This window comes from Austrofundulus limnaeus, unplaced genomic scaffold, assembly GCF_001266775.1.
Source record: "Austrofundulus limnaeus strain Quisiro unplaced genomic scaffold, Austrofundulus_limnaeus-1.0 Scaffold391, whole genome shotgun sequence".
NCBI lineage: Eukaryota > Metazoa > Chordata > Actinopteri > Cyprinodontiformes > Rivulidae > Austrofundulus > Austrofundulus limnaeus.
Window position 1 is genome coordinate 351775 of NW_013952793.1, and position 19605 is coordinate 371379.

The 19605-nt window shown below is 40.2% G+C and overlaps 1 protein-coding gene across 3 annotated transcripts in view; it reads right to left on the bottom strand.

Annotated features, from left to right (window-relative positions):
• The window catches only part of sspo (SCO-spondin), a gene marked incomplete in the record, with an annotated part of 130682 nt that overhangs the window by 36880 nt on the left and 74197 nt on the right, over positions 1–19605 (bottom strand). For all 3 annotated transcript variants that reach the window (XM_014023811.1, XM_014023810.1, XM_014023809.1), the window contains 27 exon segments: positions 255–431; positions 558–728; positions 937–983; positions 2562–2714; positions 3501–3738; positions 4155–4289; positions 5404–5571; positions 5800–6006; positions 6603–6767; positions 6900–6929; positions 7348–7568; positions 9212–9357; positions 9432–9598; positions 9704–9856; positions 10682–10902; positions 11549–11648; positions 11747–11947; positions 12061–12231; positions 13792–13992; positions 14101–14147; positions 14865–15034; positions 15141–15220; positions 15347–15517; positions 16158–16328; positions 16508–16557; positions 17881–17975; positions 18058–18194. In XM_014023811.1, the coding sequence (XP_013879265.1) occupies positions 255–431; positions 558–728; positions 937–983; positions 2562–2714; positions 3501–3738; positions 4155–4289; positions 5404–5571; positions 5800–6006; positions 6603–6767; positions 6900–6929; positions 7348–7568; positions 9212–9357; positions 9432–9598; positions 9704–9856; positions 10682–10902; positions 11549–11648; positions 11747–11947; positions 12061–12231; positions 13792–13992; positions 14101–14147; positions 14865–15034; positions 15141–15220; positions 15347–15517; positions 16158–16328; positions 16508–16557; positions 17881–17975; positions 18058–18194 (3993 nt within the window).

The following is a 19605-nucleotide window of genomic DNA, read 5'->3' on the forward strand; positions in this document are numbered from 1 at the left end:
TTTAGTAAATCAGTCTCAAAACAAGATCAAAAAGACTTTTTGGCTGGATATAAGATTTTAAAACTTGGTTAGGTGAACATTTTTTGCAGCCTACTGTACTGGTGTACTGGTAATATGGATCCTCTCACCTGAAATAAAATGAACAACTATCTATAAAAAGACATTTTTGCTACAAGGTTCTTACATCTCAGTATTCCTGTCTGATAGTTGTGAAGAATCTTTGTGTGATTTATGTTTATATACAGTATATGTACCTGAACAGGGTTGTTTGTAGCACAGCTGGGTCTCCTCACTATTCCTCTCAGCTTCCACCTCTGGTGGGCATGCGGCATCCCCTCCCTCCTCACACACACACACCCTGTGTCGCGACATGGACCCCGCACCACAGCTCTGGGAGCACGGAGACCAGGGAGACCAGGGGCAGAGGTCATCTGTAGAGAAGAACATTTTATTCAATATATGCTGTAAATCCTTGCCAGGTTTGGTAGAATTGGTTAACTTAGCGCTAAAGTGTGACATTTATCAGGCAGACAGTAAACTTGATCACTGATACACACCCAAACATGGTGGGGTCTGACAGTACCGGGTTTCTCTCTCCGCTCCACTGCAGAGAGACCCGTTGTTTCTTGGAGGAGGGTTGATGCAAGCACGGGTCCGGACGTGTGTGCCCTGACCACAAGTCACAGAGCAGTCGGACCACACTGACCACGGGGTCCAGGCGCCGTCCACTGGAAACACAAAGCATTTTTCCACCTGACACTTTTATTAAGTACATCATCAGATACATGCTGGTCTTATTCTCACATATAAGAAGAAGCTTCAGTGGTAATGTGACTAAGTGTGGAAACGTTCAGGAGGCACTATTGGTGCAGTAGCGCCTGCATTATGTTACTGTATTTCACTCTACTGTGTGTATTCTGTGTCACTAAGACCAACCTCTGCAATCAATGTCTTGACAGTAAACTCCCTCTGGCGTGCACGTGCTGAAACGTAACAAAAATAAAAAATAAAAATAAAAATCACAGTCAAATCGCCTCCATTTTCTCTGCTGCTCCCAGCTCCCAACTTTTCTCCCAACATGTTTGTCTTGATTTCTCTCACTGTTATGGACTAATTAACTATATCTGTTTCACCTTGACACTGTCCATATATCTTATGATCAATATCAATCTGTTTGCCCCAGCCGTCAGGACTCCAGCAACGGATTGACCTCTCTTGTCTGAGTAGGAACTCTTTGGGCTGAGAGCCCTGTTGTTGGCTAGGCAGTTACATTCGTTGATCTGTGATTGGTTATAAGCATGTCACATGATGTTAACATGATGGTATATTATTGGCTGCGCTACACTGACGTGGCAGTCACAACATGACAGACTTCCTGATTGACTTCTGTTTGTTGTCGCTCAGAATTAAATCATTTTGACGACCATACACGCAGACTTTCTGTGCATTTACTCCAATGTGTTTCTGCATTCTTGGTAAATCATGCGACGACAGATTTTGGCGTTGTCAAAGGGCAGCTCCAAGGTCCGGAAGGTTGCCTGCAGCTGGTCGACTGTTTTTCTTGGGGATCCACTGGAAATTGGGGAAAGGTTTTTTTCTGAGAAAGCTGACCTGTCTTTCTCTGCTGATCGTGTCCGCGTTTTGTGATCTGTCCTCACTTCGGCTGCTGTGGGTAGCCTTTTTGGGACTGGAGCTGAAAAAAGAACCTGTCTGTGGCAGAAACATGGTGAGCTAATATTTTCATTAGCACCTTATGCTAAGAGCTACGGCTGATTTTTCGGCCCACACACATTGAAATTGTAATTGTTAGATGCTGGTCTGGTTTTCTGCGGCTGCATGATTCTAGCCGAGGTAGATGTGGGAGCAATTCATTCCATATCGAGTAAAAAACAGGGAGCTTAGCTTTCTGTTTTAATGTAGCCAAGAGGATAGTGTTCGTCTTAGGTGAGTGTAGGCAGTTTAAATATGCTTAAACTGCTGAGGGAAAATGTAATTTTCCGTCTTGTTTCTATTGAGGAGACAATTGTAGGCTAGAAGTCATTTCAAGTGACGGCCATCCCGACTTTCGTTTGAGAAAGTCGCTTAGGTAGTGCTCATGTGCACGAGTTTTCAGCCAAAGAATGCAACCAGCAGGCCTTTTAGAGCACAAGCCATGGTTAAATAAATACGGCGCTGGAAGCCGTGATAAGTGTCTGCCGGTGCGGAGTTTGATAAATTAGCTTTCCCGGATGGTGTGTTTCAGTGTTAAAACAGCTCAGCCACGTTCGGGATCGCTTAGTGGAACATGATTCAAAGCTTAAATCAAGAAGAATGATAAAAGGTTGTTTTGAAACATTTTTAATAACATGTCTTAGTCTCTCTGATTTTCGGGATTATTAAATGGAGCGGATTTGGGTTTTTCCTGTTTCGGCCACGCAACGTCACCTCCTGTAGGTGCGGCCTGGTGGGGCGGGGTGACCAGGGCCCGGTCATTCCCCCCCCCCCCCCACCCCCCGCAGACTTTCTGTGCAGTTATTCCAACGTGTTTCTGCATTTTTGGTAAATCATGCAACGGCACTCACCATTGTTGACACTCTCCCTGCAGCCAGGTGTCCCCCACTCGGAGCTCCCGCCTGTCAAGCAGGCAGAGAGGAGGACAGGGCCCTGGGTGACACGGTTTGTGCTGAACCTCTTCAGAGTGGCAGTCTGCTCCTTCATCCTCTGGGATCAGAGATCTGGTAGAACATAACGTAACATCTCATCACTTCACGTATTTTGTTGTAGGACCTCTTTCTCTACATTTTAGTCATTTTTCTTCTTCCAGACTTGTTCACTCCTGAGCTTTTGACTTGGTTCTCCTGCATTATGTAGTTTACATTTTTTTAACCACTCGTTACAAAAAGGTGAGGGTGGATGATAATGGTTTTTCCCGTCCCAGTGTGTGTGTGCACATGTGTGTGTTACTAAAATATGTCATTACCACAAGATGGATTTCAATGGAGCTTCCAGAAAGTAAACATTGGTTGTAGTCTTCAACTGAATAACTTTTATAGATTAGGTATATAGAATTTTCTTTTGTTTTAATGAATGAATAAAAAACTATAATTGAAGGAATAGGATTATGGAATAATCTTGATGTTGGTACTAAAATGTCCAGAAATAATATGATTTAAAAAATTATAAAAGCTAGTTTATTGAAAAAAATAGATACTAAGTATGTATCGACATAAACTCTTACAACAATGAACCTGATGCTGCTTTTGTTTCAAAGTTTGAGTCTGTAAAATGATTGTATTATTATTATTATTATTATTATTATTATTATTATTATTATTATTATTGTGTCCAAGCAGGTGACAGCTAGCATTAACTTTACTCTCTGATAAATCCAACAAGACAATAAGATAATACCTTAGATTTATGTGTAAATTAAGCCTTTAAAAAAACAACAGGGGTTGTAGTTTATAGTGAAAAAAAGAAAATGTGATAAGTTTACACTTCAACAAGTGTCCTTTCTTCACCTGTATCTGGTTCTTTGGCCCCTCCCACAGGAAACGCTGCATGTTGCCCAACTAGACCAGGAGCTCCAAACACAGGAAGCCCGGCAGCTGTGATTGGTGCAGAGGAGCTGTCCATCAGAACAGCTGCAGTTGTTGCAGTCCACTTGATGCCAGCTGCCGGCTGCCCACACCTTCCCCAACGAGTCCAGACAGTCACACTGCCACAGCTCCACACACACCCCATCCTGCTGCAACTGACCTGAACACACACACAAACGTTATTGAAATGAGACTGTGTATGTTACTGAACAGATGAGTCTTTTCTTGTTTAAGATCTAAGTTGTTTATTTTGGAACAGCTGGTTAGCATCACTTCACTAAACTGAATAAAATACTGTGATGTCCAGCTGGATGAAATCCATTTTTATTACATTTCTTAGTGTGTTTAGTATCACTGTTATCACTTTCAGTTTTTTTGTCAAAAATGAGTGCCCCAACATAACTGATTATAAATCAATGATAATGCATGTATCAACCAGTAATGCTGTTACTTTTTATGCTATGTTTACATTATATGGGTATGCTTGGCTACTGAAAACTCCTTTGCAAATATAAAACAACACAACCATACATAGTGAGCGACTTCTGTGAATACAAATAAAATCTGTATCCGTACCTTCAGGACATCGACAGCCAGGCTGACATTCGGCGTTGCCCTGGCACTCAATACCCTGCTGAAGGTCTGAGCAGCGCTGTGGACACTGGCTGGCACATGACACAAACTCTTGGCCTGGTGCACATCGTTTCTCACCTGACAACATGCAAACAGAAGGTCATACATTTCTACAGGATGCTGCAGGCCTTTATTTTTACTTTTTAAGAACAGTGCTCATGAACTGCTATGGTTCTTTTGACGCAAAGAGTTATGTAACGCTGACTAGAAGTTTTCTGAGGTGACTGATGGATACCAGTGCAGCTACTGCTCAAAATACCAACTTCATTTTGTAAAAACTGAAGCCATGAAAAAAAATGAATAAAATGCTTACATTTTAAAAAAAGAAAAAGAGCTCCCAGTGGCTCATTAAGTGTCTGACTCCCTCACTGTCAAATTAATGGGACAGAAAGAAACAGACTGGAAATAAGGCTTAAACAAAGGTCATTGAGCAAAAGTTTAAGTCAGATCTTTAAAGATTTTGAACGGCAGACAATTCCAATAAATTCACATGAATTTTTATATTTCTATAGTGTGTCATTTAGGAGATAAGACAAGTTTAAAAGACCCTTTCTCCTATTTTTGCATAAAATATTGTGTGCACGCTTTGCTTTCTGAGGATTGGGAGGTATAAGCTATGGTCTCAAAGCAGTGGGTGGAGGAAGACAAATGTTTGTCATGATTTGATGTGGAATTCCAATATGTACCAAAAAGTGTCGCAGTAGAAAGAGTTTGCAAAGATTGTGAAAATTCTAGACAATTCAAAAGTTTCTGTGACATCAACAGTCAGCTGAACATTCCATCAAAAAAACTCCATAAAATCATAAAAGCTAAACTGCAATTGCATAAAAAACAAACAAACAAACAAACAAACAAACAACAAACAAACAAACAAACAGTCAATTTTTCTGTGATCTGTTTGAATATTAAATGTTTCCACTGAAAAATATGCCTGAGCTCTACAACAGGGGGATGGATTTTCTCTAATGATACACTGAAAATGTATTGATCTGCATAAAAAATATTACAATTTTTGTCAACATTCGATGATATACACCACAACCAAAAGTCATAGCACACTATTCCAAATTGAGTGTCATGTTCAATATCTGGGGTGTTACAATGTTTAAAGTATTCAGTATTGTACAGCATGAGCTAACGTAAAAAGATAGTGCTCTACATATTAAACAAGTCTATGCTCAGTAAATCTCACCACAAGGTTTGGTGTTGCACGGCTTGACCTGGTTCTTCTCTCCGGCACATTTCTTCCCACCATTCTTGGGTGGAGGGCTGGAGCAGGAGCGAGTGCGTATGGAGCGGCCGCCACCACAGCGCTTATCACAGAGGGACCATGGACTCCAGTGGGTCCAGCCTCCGTCCACTGTGTCACCAAAACAGAACCGTGAAGGCTAAAACTTTTAAAAACCTTCATTTGAAAAGTGATTTGTACCCATGGATATTTTTAATAAGCTCATATTTTGCAAACAGAAACAAATCCAGACAGTTGCATGATGGCCTGCCTTTAAAAAAGGAACATTCATCATTTAGTGAAGAAAAATCCAGAATAGACATCCCTCTGAAGTACCCTAACAGACCCCGTGGTGCTGACCTCTGCAGGGCATGATGTTACAGAAACGATGCTCCAGGTTCCCTGCAACAATATCCTCGCACCACGAGCCATTCGCTCCAGGTCTCTGGAAAGTTCGTATCCTCTGCTGCTGACCAACTCCACAGGACCGCGAACAGCTGCCCCATTCCCCCCACTCCAACCACGAGCAGTTCCTTTGTGCACAGTCGACTTTCACACACGCCTCACCTACAGTCAAAGAACATGTTGCAAAACTTTGCAGAAGACTTGTCAGAGCAGGTGTTTAATGTTTTTGCAGCTTGGTTTTACTCTGGTTTCAAACATATCAAGTGATGTGTCTGGGGCTAACCAGACACATCACTTGATATCTTTCAATTTGTTTGTCCGTCCTTTTTTCTGCTTGCTTCATGCTATATACTGTATGTGTCTACATGAATCAGTGGTTCTGAGCTCCCAACAGGGACAATCTCTTGTCCGTCTGGTAACATCAGAGTTAGAGTTTGCATTACACATGTTTTTTACCGTTATTTAACCAGGCAAATCTCAGAGAGATCTCTTTTGCAAGAGCTGCCTGGACCTGAAGGCAACTTGTACATATTTTTGTGTTGTGGGGGAAGCCAGAGTACTCAGAGAAAACCCACACAAGCACGAGGCAAACTCCACACAGTAAGACCTCAGGTCCGAACCAGGGATCAAACCCGGGACCTTCTTGCTGTGAGGCATCAGTGCTAACCACTGAGCCGTCATGCTGCCAAAAACCATATTCTTAATATGCCTACAAAATTTGTTCATTGTCTTCCTCCTGCTGCGAGTGTTGGATGTACCTGGACACTGAGGCAGGTTGCAGGCCTTCTCTTGGTGAGAGCTTCCAGAGCAGGGAGGTTTTGTACATTGTCTCTGACGAAACTTCACAACAGGAGTTTGAACATCAGTGCAGGTTTGAGTGCAAGGACTCCACAGCGACCAGAGAGAGAAGCCATGATCCTCATCTAATGGCGATAAAGAACAAAGGCAAAATGCAAAGGAAGTAAAACAAGCATTGTTAGGAGGCAGATACAAGTACAGAGAAGTAAACGACTAAGAAATACTCTAAGATGTTAAATAAAAAATATTGATATTACCTGGAATGGTTGGCTCTTTTGTTGGTGCAACTGCAAAAAAAAAAGGCAAAACCAAAATTTCTTTCATGCTTCCACCTTCAACTAACATTATATTATTTAAGTTTGGGTTGGGGATGATAACAGTTACCATCACACCAAAATGCAGAATAATATCTAAAAACCTGACTGAGTTTAAGCCATCCTTGTCTTTCCTAGGAGGTGTTGGCTGTGAGGTGCACGTTGAACTGGATAGATTCTAAGTGCTAACCCCTGACCCACAGCTGCCCCTGGTAATGATGATACTTTATTGATCCCAAGTCACAAGACAGAACATAAACAAACACAAGAGAAAAGGTGCCCCCAGGTCATGCAGACATAGACCCTGCACAGAGCAAGGATCATCATCATGAAAGGATATCATGAGGAGGCACTAATAAGGCTCTTCCTCCATACAATCTACCCTCTGTACCTGGACACTCAGGAGCCTGGCAGTAGCTCGTTTCTTGGCGTGGACCCTGACAGTCTCTCCCCCCAAACGCCGGTGCTGGCTGGACACAGCCCCTGGTTCGAGTCTTCACTCCTAAACCTCCACATGAGAGTGAGCAGGAGCTCCAGGGACCCCAGGGAGACAATCCGCCATCGACTGGGCAGTTCTCTAAGGAACAATTCCACCTGCCATGCACACAGCCACTACACGGAACAAAAATGAAGGAGAGCTTGGTGCCTTATTCATACGTTTTATTATAAAGACATGATAAGAAACTGTGGAAACTAATAAAGCGATTCAGTATTAAACTAAGGCCAAGCATTTATTTAGACAGACTTCTATGTGGAAGTTCTGATTCCCGCGGTTTTGCAGTCAGAACCAGAAAAGGGGCAGTTGTTCTTAGACACCCTGTACCTGTCAGATGCTTTATTAGTCAGATGGCTGAACCCTAAATATCTCCCTCTTTAGCTTGACAGTCTCCATGTGCGCTGGTGTCCACCAGAACTAAAGATGGAGATCTTTCAGTTGCAGCTTCAACAGGCACCACTACAGACCAGCCAGAGCTCCTGTAAGCTGCAGTAGAGGCCCTGAAAGTGGTTTATTCAGACCAAAAGTCTGTGACCTCTCAGACATTTAATACATCCTCCAAGAGGTGTAAGTTAGTACTCAAACAGCGGGTTCTGATGTTCTGTTATTGGGAAGAAGAAGAAAACACCATATCAGGACAGATGAGTGCCTTTTCTCCCAATCACCACAGATAAGTTTTTGAAGATCAGTCACATCTGTTACCATGACATTTTTTAGACTTAGTATTTGTAAAACTTGCTGAGTTTTCACTATTTTATGTATTTTTTAAGATTTACTAGACTGCGACAGCCTTCTTTGACATTAAAACGCATTAGTTGGAAATGTACCTTTAGTCAGTGTGCATTGCCAATGCAATGCACACTATTGTGATTCGTTTCCCATCCAAGTCATCTCAACTTTGCCATGTTTCTCCTCCTGCATACTTTGTCCTAGAGCTGCCTTTGTAATTTATATTTGTAAAGCCCCTGTGCCAAATGATGTCTATGCCTTTTGGTGCCTGTACAACTTATAGTTTATGAAATATTAATGTTTAATGAATTATAATGGCAGTCAATGGAGCCTTGTATAGGTCCAATACTGCCCCATGCTGTACTCAACTTGGTACTGCACCATAGTTTAATATTTCAACTCAGTAGTTCAGTGTTTACAGTACTAATACGATTGTATTTTGATGTTTTACTATAATATTGTCTTAATACTGCTCTGTTATTGTAATATTATGCATTTTTGTGTCAATAATTGTATTGGCAATGTGGCCTCTTTCTGCACACATACAAACCAACCCCTGCCACCATCATCTGCCACAGCTCCATTGATCTAATGGTCTATGTCATGGACTTTCATGTAGGAGATCAGGGTTCAAAACCCAGCTAACGCAACTTTAACAAAAAATCTCTTCAAATTTCATGTCGTCCCACAATTACCTTAATTACAAGCACCTGCTGACGTGACAGGCACAAGCAGGTATAGAAAACACATTTGAACTTGGTCAAAGTTCATTCTGCAAGTCCATTGCTGCAGGCAGAGCCATGCTGGCAATGCACACTTGTTTTTACATCGTAAAAACCCATGTCTAGTGATTACATTTGACAAGTTTCAATAAGATCCATTTATTGGTTCATGAGAACCTTTGCTGAGTGGCACACAAACACAAAACAGGGTAAAAACATTTTCCGCCTTTGCTTTTTGGTTGTGGGCAGTAAGTAAACTGCTTGGAGCATACGGTAATATCTTTTAATATAAAATCGTCTTTGCTCACCAGCTGCTGCAGTCATGTACAAATGTATCTCCGGAGTTGAGCTCTGCGTTTTCAGAGGTGTTGTTGGAAAGCAGAGCTGACACTGGTGTGACCGACACACTCTGAAGAGAGGCTAAAAACTCTTTATCCACCAGACATGGACATTCCTAAAACATAAACATTAATGAGTCAGTGTGTGTGAAGTGTTGTCAGTTGTGCTCTGATTGGCTGAGACACCCACCGGTACGCAGTGTCCACGATGCTGGTAGGTCTGAGGGGGACAGTGGCAGCCTTCCTCGCAGCCGTCAGAGTAGCAGCCTTCTTTTCCACTGACCTGAGAGCAGCTGAAAGGGCAGCCTTCTCCATGATCACACTCCCTGTAAAGTCTGCCAGGAGGGCAGCCCACATCTTCCCAAAATCATAAAACATTAAAACAAAATGTGTCTTTTTATAGACATAAAAAGTTTATATGACCTGAAGTTTGAGGATCGTGTAAAGAAATGTGAAACCAACCGAGGCAGACTTGTGTGTTGCAGGTTTTGCTCTGTCGACTGAGGCTATGGCAAGGTGGCGAGCTGCAGACACGAGAGCGAGTCTGCTGCCCTCCACCACAGCTAACTGAACATGAAGACCAGTGAGACCAGGGCAGCCATGGACCCACCAAGTCTAGGGACAAAAACGACAAACTGAACTGTAAACGGTCCACAGATACAAAGACTGTGACATATTCAGCGTATTTGAGACACCAAGAGTTTTCCCTCATGTCATATCAAACATGATTATATTTAAAGCTATTTTTTAGCCATCTTCAATCAGAAGTTTAGTTTTTCCAGTTTCTTCAAACACATCATAGTTCCTACTTTGCATATCAGAACACTGCACTGGGCTCTCCTCTCCTTTCCTTCTACGAGTTCTTTGACAGTCTTTATGAGTTTTATTTGATGTCTTTATGTGTTTAGCTGGAACATTTGGAAACATGGCTGTATTTTCTCATAGCCTCAACCAGCTGTTCCTCTGCAAAGCAGTGAAGGCTACATAAGAGCCGTGTAATTCAGCTGCTTCTCTGCAGAAATATGTTCACAAAGTTCTGACCAGTCACATAATACTTGCCATATATTGAACTTTGTGAGAGAAAAACAATCTGCTAGTGGGATGTGCACAAAATGGGTTCACATGGGTGGATCAAAGAGTCAGAATCAAAGTCCAGCTGTTTGGTTTTTAATTTTATTTATTTGTTTATTTATTTATTGGGGGGGGGGGGGTTGATATTGACTTGGATGAATGAGAATCTTCACCAGCATCAAAAAGAGACAATTTTCTTTACACAATAAAGTCAGCCAGAAAAAGTTCAACTCTTCTCCAGCTATACATTTATAATGCTTTACTTTTGGAGTCAACCCAGAACTACAATTCAGCAGACCAAATAATATTATAAGTTTTATATCAAAATTGGTGTTTTTGTAGCAGAGAGTCACCTGTGATTTGTACTACCTGTGCACATTTGTTTGTTGCATTCTTTCTGCTGCTCGGCCACGCCCAGGCAGCCTCTTCCGCCATTTTGAGGAGCTGGGTTGTTGCACAAGCGCCTCCTGAACGTGACTCCTCCAACACAAGGTAGTGAACACTCGCTCCAAGTTCCCCACTGGCTCCAGCCACCGTCAACATGACAACCAGGCAGAGACTGACACTGCAAAACTCCGGTCACACACGAACTGAAAAACAAGACAACATAGTTTGAAGAATCACTTGCTTGTCTTTGTAGTGATTTCAGTTGGACATGGGTTGAGAATAATTAGCAACTCATCGTATCCTGCAGTGATGGGCAGCACGAATCTAAAAATTAATTCCACTAGCCCTAAAAACACTAACTCAAATATTTAGGTCCCCTAATTCTAAATCACTAACACCCTGAAATTTTTTATCAAAAGCTAATTCTAAAGCACTAAAATAACCCAATCAACCCATGAACATTCTTCAACAGACAACATGAGTCACATATTGCCATGATGCTCTCTTAAGACTTATCATTGACATTCCTCAGCTGCATTTCAGTTAATATATTCACTGGTGGATAAGTGACACACAGCTTAACAAAATGTTAACATTAACTTTGATCAATATCATTTATAGACCTCAGTTAGTGCTTCTAAATTTAGCAAGTGCTAATCCACTAATAAATTTTAAAATTAACAAAAGCCCTAAAGCACTAAACAGGAAATTATTTCCCCTATTAGCGCTTTAGTGCTTTAGGGGAACTGTGCCCACCACTGGTATCCTGTTTTTATTTGTTTTACACAACCTGACTGGAACTGGGGTTGTGTTATTTATACAGTAAGAAGTTTTAGAGCTATTAAACACCAGTTTTTGCAGGCACTGACGATGGTGTCTCCTGGATTTGCAAACTGCCAGTCATAACCACCAGGCCAAACCCAAGACATATTACCAGACTCCAGTTGATCTGAACAGAGAAACATCAGGTTAGGGGTGTGGTTGATGCCATTAAGTGATATTAATCTGACAACTATCATTTTCACATGATCAGGAACTCTGTCAAACCAATAGTAGAGCTGTTCTGGTATTTGCAGCGGCACTCTTCCTTCGACACACACACTCCATCCTGCAGCACAGTGTCACCAGGACAGCCACAGGTCCAGCTACACCTGGAGCTTTCCAAACACTCCGTGTCTCCAGACAGATCTGAGCAGGAGCGTGCACAGGGCTTCCCGCACACCCATGTTTCCTGCCCACCACTGCAGTCTGTAGCAACAGGAAGGAATTATAAAATTAACACAAAGGTTTTTTTTAACAGCTTCAAAAACTCTGTTTCAGACTTGATTCACTATGAATACATTATCTGCTGATGTGCTGACCTGAGCAGACAGTGATGTTGTCATGGCATCCGCGGCTCTGCTGGCTCTCTCCCAGACAGGGAAGGCCACCGAACCTGGCAGGAGGGCTGCTGCACTCCCTGGAGCGGGTGGATGACCCGGAGCACCCGTCACACTCCGACCACGCCGACCAGGAACTCCATGAACCATGAACTATCGGGAGGGTAAGAAAAGCAAAGAGTCTAACAGAAAGCAGGATAGGCAGAACCACATTATGCACAACTGAGTGCAGACAAGAAACTTTAATAAAGGAAACAGATATTTGTTGATATAATTAGTTATTTTAAAAAATTGCACAATTTGAAGAAATACATATCACCCAAAAAGCCAAAGAAGACGTGTTTGGGACAAATTTAAGCTACTGCTACAGACACCAAATTATAGGTCAGTATGTTAAAAAGATGACAGTTATCTGACAATTGAATAAACACTTACTGTGCAACCAGACAATACTTTAAGATTTTTTTTTACTTCAAAACTTGTTTTTGAATTATTTAGGTCAGCTAAAGTTCTGGTCTTGGGGTGGGCTTGGTAGAACCTCAATATTAGACTTCTTGCCTCAAAACTTGCATAAACACCCAATTTGCAACAGATTTTATATGTTTGATCATAATGTGGCCCTAAACACATTCACATGTCAGTTTTCTGCTATAGCTGTAAACTGCTCACTGAGAAAATGAAGTAAAATGTTTTATGGGTTCTTATCCTTCCCTGACCCTTCTGACCGTAGCAATTTCAAACTGCGTGTTTGTAACAAGCAGTTGTTTGGTATTAAAGGATGTGACCTTTGCTGAAGGTCATGTCCATGGTGGTGCAGCAAATGTTCATATCTTGCTATTAAATGCATCACTAAATATTGGTGTACATCAACCAGTTTACACTAAGCTTGACAGGGCTAATAATGGGCAACAAGGGCGTCACCGGGGGGGGGGTGGGGGGGGGCATTGGGGGGCGGCTCCCCCACTATCCCCACTCTGTCACATTTTTTGTCATCTTGAGTCCTGCATTTTTTTTAGTGTGCATTTTTTTATTTCCCCTTACAGTATATTGACTTAGTAGAACATCATAAAAAACAATTTATTTATTACAAGCTAAATATATATTTACATTTTAATTAAAATTAAGTGAAAATTTTAAATGTATAACCCCTAAGGACAAATATTCAAAAATCAATGTCCTCAACATCAGGATGCGGGTCTCAGGAGGTTTTATGCCTAATATTCAAAAAGCTTCAATAAGTTAAGTTGTGGCAGTGATCTTCTCAATAAGCTATATTAATTAAGCTATATTTAGCTATATTAACTAAAAGTCAAAGTAGACCCATCTATGTAAGAATGTGATTCCTTAACTCCTATATTGCTGTATTTGTCAAATAACCTCTTTCTGACAACTTAATCTGAAATTTCTACATATTTTTTGGTTTTGGTGTGCCACCCCTTTCAGCCAGCTCATTATAAAATAAATTCAGTTCTGGAAGTGCCACTGTTAGTCAGGTCCCAAACAGTTCTACACAGAAATTTTGTGGATGTTGAAAAATGAGTTACTGAAAATCTACATTTCAAATATTCTCAAAACTTTAATTATTATAATTAATTATTAATAGTTTTTATTGTTTTTTGAGTATCAATTTATAGCATTGTTTTGTCTGTCTGCCTATCTGCCTGTCAGTCTGTCTCTTGAAGGTGTGTTGACCCTTCACTTGTACGATCTTACTTGGACAAAAGGTGATGACAGGACAGGGCTGTCTCTGTATCTGAACTCCAATCCCACTGTGCATCTCCTGCTCTCCTGAGCAGGCTTCTCCACCAGCTTTAGGTTCAGGACAGCTGCAGCTTCTGTAACGGGACACCGACTCTGCGCCACAAGTTCTGGTACAGGGAGTCCACTCTGACCACTCGCACCACCCACCTGACACTGCAATAACAGAGATTATTATATATTTTCTGAATATACTGCCAAAAATAAAATTTTATTTATTTATTTATTTTAATACAGTCTAATTGTTTTAGATGACTTGCTCACCTGGGCAAAGCTCTTTGGTGCAGTCAAACCTGCCACTCTCACATGTGCTGCAGCACCAACACACAGAACAGAAGAAAGCAAACAATCAAATAAAACACGTTTCTTCCTCATCCTTTGTTGGTGCATTAATGTGATATACTTGCATATATTCCAGCTGTCTCAGTTGTTGTGCCCTTGGGCAAGACAATTCATCCCCAATGCCTCTGATATGTATCCAATCAGTGTATGTTTGTGATTTAAAAAGCACTGATTAGTCTCCATAGGATGATTTGACCATGTTAGCTTTGTAAAGACCTAATAAAGTGCTGTGTGAATGGGTAAATGAGGACACAGATTGTAATGTGAAGCACTTTGAGTTCCCTGGTTGGATAGAAAGGTGCTATATAAGTACAGTCCATTTACCATTTAAACTTAAATTTATGCAACAAGATAAACAAATTTAAAAAGTTTACTTTTAATTGTATTTCTGTATTATTTATTTCCCATTTAGTCAGTCGTAAATATTTTATTGTTTATAAGAGGAGTGTTAAAAATGTTTCTATGCAAGAAATACCAGGTAGAGCTTAGTTATTGTTTGCTAGTGGTGCTCAGTCTTAGCAATGAGAGTAGTTGAGACGTGTTTAGTCAAAGTTAAACATGAATCGTTGAAGCTAATTACAACTGGCCCTTTGAAGACCACCATAACGCCCATGTGGCCAACAATGAAAATGTGTTTTACACCTCCGATGTATTGCAAGAGCTCTTTGTGCGCTTTTTATTCTGACCAGTTGTTGCATCCATCAGGGGCCTCCGTAATCTGTCCTGGCACTAGTCGGTGTCCAGAGTTGAGGTCCAAGCAAGGACAGTCTTCTCTTGCTACACAGACAGTCCCATTGGCCGACAGGACTTTTCCCTGCGTGCAGTAACATCCTGGCTCACAACGCCACTCGCAGTGCTGGGAAACAGTCCAAACATTTTTTTTAGTAAAATTCAGAAATACAGAATGTAGATATAAGTTAAATCTAAAAACTTGTGGTATTGTGATTTTCTGTTGCACTCACTGACAGGTCATCACAGGAGCGAGGACAGGAAGGCCCACAACTACTGAACACTGTCCCTGGGACCTGGGAACAGGGCGACACTGAAACACACGAAGAAGCGTCTGTTTTCATTTTGTCACGCTGATGAGGACTCTGCATCGCAAACCTAATGTGACGACACGCACTGAGCGCTGCATTCTGAATTCAGCTCGAACTCATCACAGTACCTGGACAGTGGTCAGTGTTACAAGCTACGACTTCAGTTCCCAGACCCTCACAGTAGTTTCCCTCCCCCTCAGGAATGGGGCTGTCACAGTGTCTCCTTCGGCTTTGTACCCCACCTCCACATGACTTGGTACACCCTGTCCATTTAGTCCATGGACTCCAACCGCCGTCACCTGTAAAACGCCAACATAACATGATACTATTGCAAAAGCAAGATATCAAATTAAGATTGGTTATTAGATATAGAGTGTGGTGAAAATATTTTTGCACCCTCATAGATTTCTTTTGTTTTTGCTCTTTTTTGCATGTAAGATCATCAAACCACTGTTTAATAATGAACAAAGATAACCTGAGTAAATACAAAAGGCAGATTTTCAATTATGATTGTATATATTAGGTGAACGGAAAGCCAAACCAAAAACTTAAATTACTCTATTTGATGTTTTTTCTTTCTTCAGGTGAGGCAGGCATTAGGCCTGGGTTCTACTAATGTCAGATTTTTAAAGAAATGGGGTTAATCAGCAGACTTTAAATATCTCCCGTAATAAATTAAACCACTATTTGAAAACTGCATGCTACTGTATATCTTCTCAAGTTAAAATTTTCTGGTATTTAAACTGCTTTTCTCATCTGAAACCACTGAAGTATGATAAAAAAAGCAAAAATGCATGATACAAAAATACATTCTTTCAGAAGGAGCTGCATCTGTTCATTTCATTATTGAATACCTGTTTCTGCTTTAAGTTAATTAAAATGGACCCAAACTCTGGATGTCACCATGTGCACTCACGAAGTATCACAAAGTAAACTCACGGTCACATGGTGTGGTGATGCAGACTTGGTCATCACGGTGAGGACCGAAACATGGAAGACCACTTCCAGACCGCTGGGGATTGGAACAGAAACGGTAGCGAGACCTGAGACCTGTACCACATGACACTGAGCACTGACTCCAGGGAGTCCACACGGACCACCGGCCGTCCACTGTGGAGATCAGGTGTTTGTGTGTAGGATATATTCAGGGTGGGACATGAGGAGGAGAAAACACTGTTTTACCACACATTTCTTAAACACTTGGTTATGCAATTAAAAAAAATTACAAGAGGAATTCTAAAATTTAACAAAAAGAACACTAGAATTAAAGATTTGAATATGCAACCTACCACTGCACCCAACTTGAGAGCAATTTACGAGCTTTCCTCCATCACATATGCTGCAATGTCACCAACACAAAAAAATCAGTTTTACCAACAATCAAGACTTTAAAGTGCCTGTGAAATCATTTTTTGTAATAAATATGAATGCAATTTTGGAAAAATAACACCAATAAACATATAGCAAAAGCTTTAAGCTCTGAAATGCAGAGATGTACCTTTACTTCATTTAAGCATTTTTAGTACTTTCTTTAAGGATTTGTAATTATAACTAGCATTTTTTAATCCTAACTTTTACTTTATTTTGTCACACTCAAAACGTAAAAATTATACATTTACATCTTTACTTTAAAATTTAACACCTAGTTACATGTTATAAATTTAAACACAACCGAAATCATGAAATGAGCTGTTTCTGTACTCTCAAAAATAAAGTGTTGAATTTATTTTAAGATAAGATAGGATAAGATAAAACTTTATTGATCCCACAGTGGGGAAATTTTCACATTACTGCAGCTCAATACAGGAGAGGGTGAGCAGAATAATGAAAGATAAATAAAAGATAAACAAAAACAACCTCACATATACACGTATGATATATAGTAATGTACATATACCAATGCACATATACACATATACATAAACACATATGCATATTTATATACATGTATAAAACATATTTAATCAAGTTATGCACTGGTTCCACTAAACCAAGTTGAGTAAATGTAAAACAATTTACTCAACTCGTTTTAGTGGAACTAATTTGTTAAGTAAATAAAAAAAAAAGTTTCTTCATTCCTTTATGTGTAGAAGTACTTTTACTTTTTTCTTTGTACTTTTTTTTTTCAATTATTGTGAGCAGACTTTACTTATCCCTGACTTTTATTTTTTACCAAAGTCATTTTCTGGTAAGGTATTTTTATTTTTTGCATGTACTTTACAGTATATATCTCTGCTGAAATGCACAGTTGTTTCGATATATTTGCATATTTATATATTTGCATGTGAAGTAACAGGAAGTAACAGGAAGTGATGTCAAAGATGAATGTCTGCTAAATAACACATCACCAAAGCAGTGAAAAGTGATGATTACTTTGAGTCATTATCAGAGAGATGAAGTCAGAGTTAAAATAACGTTTCAATAAACAAAGAGCATGTAAGATAAGATAATGTTTAAGATTTCCCTTTGATGTCACTTCCTGTTTCATTTTGGTTGAGCCAGGTACAAAAGAAAATAGGCCATTTATGTGACAAAAAGGCTCAAATCACATGTATTAAGCCAAGTTTCTTAAATTCAAAGATGCTTTCTTTGACATTTTGTAATTGAAGGTAGTGCACATCACATGTACTTTAAGTTATGGCTCAACTGATGTCGCCTTTACCACTTGTTGCAGCTCTGCAAGACAATGTCTCCAGGTTGGTACTGCTCTCCATCAACATCACAACGACAGTCATACTGAGGAACACACACACCATCCTGAAAATACACAGCAATATGAGCAAAATGATCACAGTTCCCTCTACATGTATTAATATGAGCCTATCTCTGCTCCAGTCACCTGCAGGATCGTCCCATGAAGGCACTGGCAGCCTGGGCTACAGTTCCTGCTAACGTTCAACGTGAGATCTGAACAAAACACTGCTCCCTTCACGCACTGCTTCCACTGCTGACCTGGAGGACACACCCGGCCCTCACCTGACACACCAACAGAGTGCAAGCAACATTAAAAAAAACCAGTTAGAAAAAAAATAAAAAGCTTCTGTGAAAGTTTTTCTCTGATCCTAGTGTGATTTTTACAGCCTAATTGTGATGACATTGCCTAATTTGTGTTGATGTTTACCTACAGAGAATCTTTGAGTCTCTCCTAAAAGGTCTTGAACTAACTGGCTGCTACAGTGACTGCAGATTGTCGGCTGGTGATTAGCTCTGTGGTAAAACTAATGCTAATTCAAAAGTCCTGCAGCTTTGATGGCAATATCAATTCTTATCTGTCCTCAAAACGTTCATGGATCAACTTTCTGTAGTTTATTTATAATCAAGTCAAAGAGACAAACGGTACAGGAGGGAAACCCAGACGTCCCTTTTCTCAGTGACCCAGTTATTCTGGGGCCAGAAAGGTATAATATCTAGAAAAAGATCTGCCATGGGGTTTCCTCCTATTGAGATATAACTGAAGGACATTAAAGGATGACCGAGAAAAGACCCTGATCAAATGTTTGAACCACCCCAGCTGACTCCTTTATGTGGAGGAGCAGAAGGTCTTTCCCTGGATGATAGAGCACACCACTAAAAAATACACTTAATTTAGAAGATTTTCTGCTTGCAGATTAAAATAAGACAACCTTTTTGTTAAATGTTGGGCACAGAGCTCCTAGACAGGATTTAACACTGAACCCATGTTTTGTTTCAGCACTTTCAATCTTTTTGTTCCAGATTTTCAGACAGCAACATATTTGTATCAGGAAGAAGCAGTTTGTGGCTGTTGATAAGGTAGATAAGTATATAAAATTAGCAGAAAAAATAATGAATATTATGTTTAGTAGATTATTTCTTTGTTGTAACAATGCTTCGTGGCAATAAATCTTAAGGCACCTGACTGACAGCACCTGGACGTACCAGAAGCTCAAAATAAGTGTCAACAGCAAAATAAGCTGTTTAGCAGAGAAGATTTGACAATTTTTTTCATGTGCATGTAGGGGTCACCTCGAGTGAAGAAACAGGAATTACTGCCTCAAAGCAGGTCTCGCACAGGCCTGAGAATTGGCAGGAGCTGCTGAACTCTTATTTTAGGCCATGACGGGTCATTTCAACCTACACGAGGACTTCAGTTCTCTTAATCAGATATTAAACAGAAACAATCGGTTCTGTTCATGATTCATTGGTTGTTTAACTAAAATGTTTATGCATTTGTTAATCATAATAATTACATGTCACAAAGAATATAGAATCACTTCTATTATTTTATCGTGCCTAAAATAGACTAATGAAGCACAGGAAATCATCACCATGTTTTTCATTTTCATTGTGTTTTTATAAATCACTGTTTTATTTTACTGAAACATCAGTAATATAATTTTGAGTTTTCTTAAGAAAATCTTACATTTAT